The sequence below is a fragment of the Octopus sinensis genome, unplaced genomic scaffold (assembly GCF_006345805.1).
Source record: "Octopus sinensis unplaced genomic scaffold, ASM634580v1 Contig18013, whole genome shotgun sequence".
NCBI classification, from domain to species: domain Eukaryota; kingdom Metazoa; phylum Mollusca; class Cephalopoda; order Octopoda; family Octopodidae; genus Octopus; species Octopus sinensis.
In genome coordinates this window covers 86,993-91,994 of record NW_021835478.1, presented here as the reverse complement: position 1 = coordinate 91,994, position 5,002 = coordinate 86,993, and the positions used below count along the sequence as shown (strand labels likewise).

The 5,002-nt window shown below is 35.8% G+C and overlaps 1 protein-coding gene across 1 annotated transcript; it reads left to right on the top strand.

The window, feature by feature from the left end:
• Positions 1 to 2,954: 2,954 nt before the first annotated feature.
• On the top strand, positions 2,955 to 3,998 carry LOC115231274 (general transcription factor II-I repeat domain-containing protein 2-like). The gene has a single exon (XM_029801335.1). It carries the CDS (start codon positions 2,955 to 2,957, stop codon positions 3,996 to 3,998), a length of 1,044 nt encoding a protein of 347 aa, XP_029657195.1.
• The last annotated feature ends 1,004 nt before the right edge of the window (positions 3,999 to 5,002 follow it).

Here is a 5,002-nt window from a genome sequence, read left to right as displayed (position 1 = left end):
AAGACCAGCGTCAACGAAGTAAAAAACGCATAAACTGCATTGTCCATCTAATTTGCTTAATTCAGACCAAAAATTTACCAATAAATGGTCACATACTAATCTATAAGCTACTATTTTTCCTAAAGCTATAAAAATGGATGCCATTATTCTTACTAAAAAAAGAAATAACATATAATTTCAGCACATTAATGGGAAATACTGATTCGAGATACATGCCGTTTAATATTTGTGCTAAGGACATTAAAAAATTTTTTGAAAAGATTATTCATTGGAAAACATTTATTACCTTCGCGGACACTATCATTTAACATGAATATCGATTAAAATTAAAAACATGAGGGATAGAATAACTGTAATGATATCATGACGGGTTTGGACAAACACCCATTGATGGTCATAAGGAAAAAAGAAGCCTAGGTGTTTTAAAGGAATCAAACACCGCCCGTTACTATTTGTAAAAATAGCACTTCATTTCAGTAGCATTATAAAATACATGGAGACACCATGCATTTTTAAATACTGGTTGTATATGTTTTTTTGGTCAATAAAAAATGTTTCAAAGTGTTTCATGTATTCACAAAAAATAAAAAAATCTCATCAAAGTTGTCATATATGTTCTGACTGACCATATTAACAGTATTAAACTTCAATGTGTTCGAGCTTTAGACCATATTTTATGACTGCAAAAAAACGACACTCAGTATCTTCCTGCAGGATGTAAGTTTTTTCCATCTCTAAAGTGGACTAGAACACCTCAATTTTTTCCACAAAAAACATTCAAGACTATTCCTAGGTATTCGCTAATCAAAAAAGATGAGCAACGAAGAACTTTACAGAAAGTGGGTGTCCAGAAATGGCTGCTCTTTTGGACATGTCCTAAGAACCCTGCAAATGATGCCGGCCAGTAAGGTTAATAAAATCTTACTTCTGCTTAACAAACAAAACAACATATTGGAGCCGACAATGAACAACATTACCGACCTCGCTCGATCATGAACTCAAATGGATTGGAAGAAAATTGAAATCGGCAAATGATCTTTGCGATCTGAGAAATCCTGCACAAAACAGGGAAGGGTATTAGAGCGTATCCTGAGTCTTATGGCAAAAGTGGAATCTGAATCAACTTTTTGGTTTCGCGTGAATTGCATAATAATACATAACAGTTAGTTGTGACTATTGTTTGTGTTCAAATGCCACTATGATATGCAACTTAAGGCTAATAAATAAAATTCCGTAGAAACATAAACAAAGTTATAATTCCACACGTATGATAAGTATGACAATCTTCTGAACCATTTTTTGAGCATTTGATGATAATTGTAAAAAATCTTACGAAAGATGGTGCGGCGGAATATCCATCCACATTTAAAGCATCTCAAGACCAATGGAATGAAGGCACTTGTATCTTCGAACTCTAACCCTAACCCATCGGACCAATTCCGTAGATCTGGAAAAAATCCTGCATTGTTCCTATTCTAAACCAAACGGTGATTCCAAAAACCTAGGATCATATCGACCAATCTCGATTTTATCAGTTGTTTCAAAAATCATTGAAAGAGTTGTATTGAAAATCATCTATCCTCTTCTATTTTCAAAATCGCAGCGTGGTTTTCTTCCACAATATTCAACCTCAATACATCTAGCAATCTTAACTCAATTTATCGCGGACGGATTTAACATGTCAAGCTCCATGTAAAAATGCCGTGTTACAGACAAACAGTCCGAACGACTTATAGAAGTGTATAAGTGTCGGCACGGACAGATTTCTGGTCCCTCAAGCATAGCTACCCAGAAATTCGATTCGTCAAGCTCTTTTCCCACTATGACATTCCAATCCTCAGCTATAAAGAGCATGTAAGAGCTAGAGAGTGATGAGTAAGCCGATGATATGAACGAGTAAAAATCGTCGAGTTCCTCTGAGTTGACGGATATTGTAGTCAGTGCATATAAATTGGTAATCAATAGGGTTTTATTAAAATTGTTTTTAAAGCGTAGTTGGAGGATGGCAATTCTGTCTTTGATACTCCATGCTCTGTGAGTTACCACAACCCACCCCACAATGTCGACAGTCTGATGGCAACAGGAGCAGTCGATACCCGTTCATTGTTTTAACAAGACCATTGGAGACTTTAGTCTCCTACAGACAGCATACAGAAATTCAATATCGTTTTAAATTTATACATAAGTGTTGTCTTTTTAATGCGAATGTAAGTCTTTTACTTTAAACCAGACGTCACCAACTACACGATCCCCGCGGCCCAATCCGGCCCGCGACAAACAAATGACATTTATCCGGCCCGCGCACTATTTCGAGATATTCAATTAATACCTTAATAATTAACTTAAATAAAAACTTTAATTAAAAAATTAAACTATTTTGCAAGATTTAATTCGAAAAAAAACTTATCAGCATTAACGTTAAATTTTTCTTTGTTGCTATGTCTAATATGAAAAGAAAGGTTGACCGCGAATGCCGTGTATTCAATAAATTATGGGAATTGAAGTATTTTTTTGCGAAAGATGAATTAAAGCAGAAAGCTTATTGTTTAATATGCCACGAACATCTCTCTGTTATGAAGGAGTATAACATTCGACGTCATTATGAAACGAATCATGCTCCGATATATTCCAAGTACACTGGAAAGCTACGTGAGGATAAAGTTGAATCACTGAAACGCACTTTACAAATTCAACAAGGCCTTATAAAAAAAATTTTGAAAATAATGAAAATGTAACAAGAGCTGGATACGAGATAACGAAAATTATTTCACAACACGGGAAACCCTTTAGTGATGGGATGTATATCAAAAATTGCATTATTGAAGCAGTTAATTGTTTGTGCCCACTAATTCTTCCTTATTTGATGGAATAAGTTTGTCGGCGAGTTCTGTATCACGGAGAACTGAAGAGCTTGGAAAAATATATATTTACAAATTTGTGAAAAGACAAGTAATATGTTGTGGTATTCTCTTGCATTGGATGAGTCAGTTGACATTTCGGGAACATCGCAACTTCTTATTTTTATTCGTGGAGTTGATGAGAATATTTCCATAACTGAAGAACTGGCATCTGTTTGTTCTATTCATGGAACAACCACTGGAAAAGATATTTTTGATGAATTGGAACAAACTATAAGTGACTATAACCTTGAATGGGAGAAACTGAGTTGTGTTACGATTGACGGGGCAAAGAATATGGCTGGTTCTAAAAAGGGTCTAGTTGGGCAAATAACTAATAAATTGGAGGAATTACATATTTCAAACACTTTGTTCATTCATTGCATCCTTCATCAGCACGCACTATGTGCGAAGGCTCTTAATATTTCATGTGTGTTGAATCCAGTTATTCGCATAATAAACTTTGTTCGAGGGAGCTCACTTAATCACCGTCAGTTTAAAGTTTTACTTGACGATTTTGGATCTGAATATTTTGACATACCATATTACACTGCAGTTAGATGGCTTAGCTGTGGTAATGTATTAAATAGATTTTATAAACTCCGAAGTGAGATTTATATTTTTCTAACCAGTAAAAATAACTATTATCCCGAATTATCAGATCTTGCTTGGCTATCAAAATTATCATTTTTGGTTGATGTTACAACTCACATGAATGAGCTAAATCTGAAATTACAAGGAAAGGAAAACTTAATTTGTGATTTCTACAGGATAATTAAAGCATTTCGACAAAAATTGATGTTATTCGAGTCACAACTTGGAGTACGTCAGTTTTCACACTTTTCTTGTTTTAAAAGTTTTTGTGAGGCAAACTGTAATGAGATCGACATTACTTTCCAAATTGGAATTATCAAAGAATTAAAACATCATTTTTTACATAAGTTTTCTGAACTTGACAAAATTGAAAGCGATATAATTTTGTTCGAAAATCCATTTTCTTGTAATGTTGAAAATGTTCAACATGAATTACAATTAGAAGTTATTGACTTACAATCAAATGAACAGCTCAAAGATTGTCACAGACGGACCACAACTCGCTGAGTTCTACGAATATCTCAAGGATGATGAGTTTCCGAGACTAAAGAATTTTGCGATAAAGATGATTTCTATATTTGGCACAACTTACCAATGTGAGCAAACGTTTTCGAGGATGAAATATGTTAAGTCTGCCCATCGTGCAAGATTGACTGACGGACACTTAAAATCAATTCTCATGATAGGAGCAGCAATTTAAAAAAAACCAAATATTGATGAACTTATCAAAAAAAGATCACAGTTCCATAGCTCTCATTAAAATTTTTGTTTACTTTATTTTTGTTTAAATTAGTTTTTATTGTAAAAAACACACTTATGAATTTCTAGTAAAATTATAATCCTATGCACGTGCTCCGGCCCGCGTTCATTGTGTTGGGGTCAATCCGGCCCGCGAGTGCAAAAAGTTTGGTGACCCCTGCAATAGAGGGAAGTCACCATTTCAACAGAAAAACAGAAAGAACTACCATATTCTCAACAATATTGATTACTTGTCTGAGATTTACTTGGCAGAAATTCAACATTGTAAAAACCATCCTCAAAAGACGCATCATTAACATCAAATTCGACGATCAAGGCTGGAAACAAGCTTCCCTTCCTGTCTCCTTTGGAGGTCTTGGCATCCGAAATCCTACCGATGTGTCCCGCCCCGCATTCCTGTCTTCACTGTACAGCAGTCAAACTCTGGTTCAGAAGATTCTTCATCTCCTCCCCGAATCTTCATTACCTAAGATGACTGCCTACTTTGACAGTTGGAGCGCAAACGAATCGAAGCTGCCGCGGACTTCTCCTCACAGAAGTGTTATGACAAGATTGTGTGCGAAGGTCGGTTCGAGAGTCTCCTAAAGACATCGAATCAACACTGTAGGGCATGCTTGCTTGCCGGGAGGTCCACGGGGAGTGGAGAATAGTTGGAAGCCTTCCCGATCGGAAGCTTGGGGACTCTCTTGGATTCTGACACACTGCGAGTCGGTATCTGTCTACGTATCGGTCTCAAAGTTTGTGAACCACAC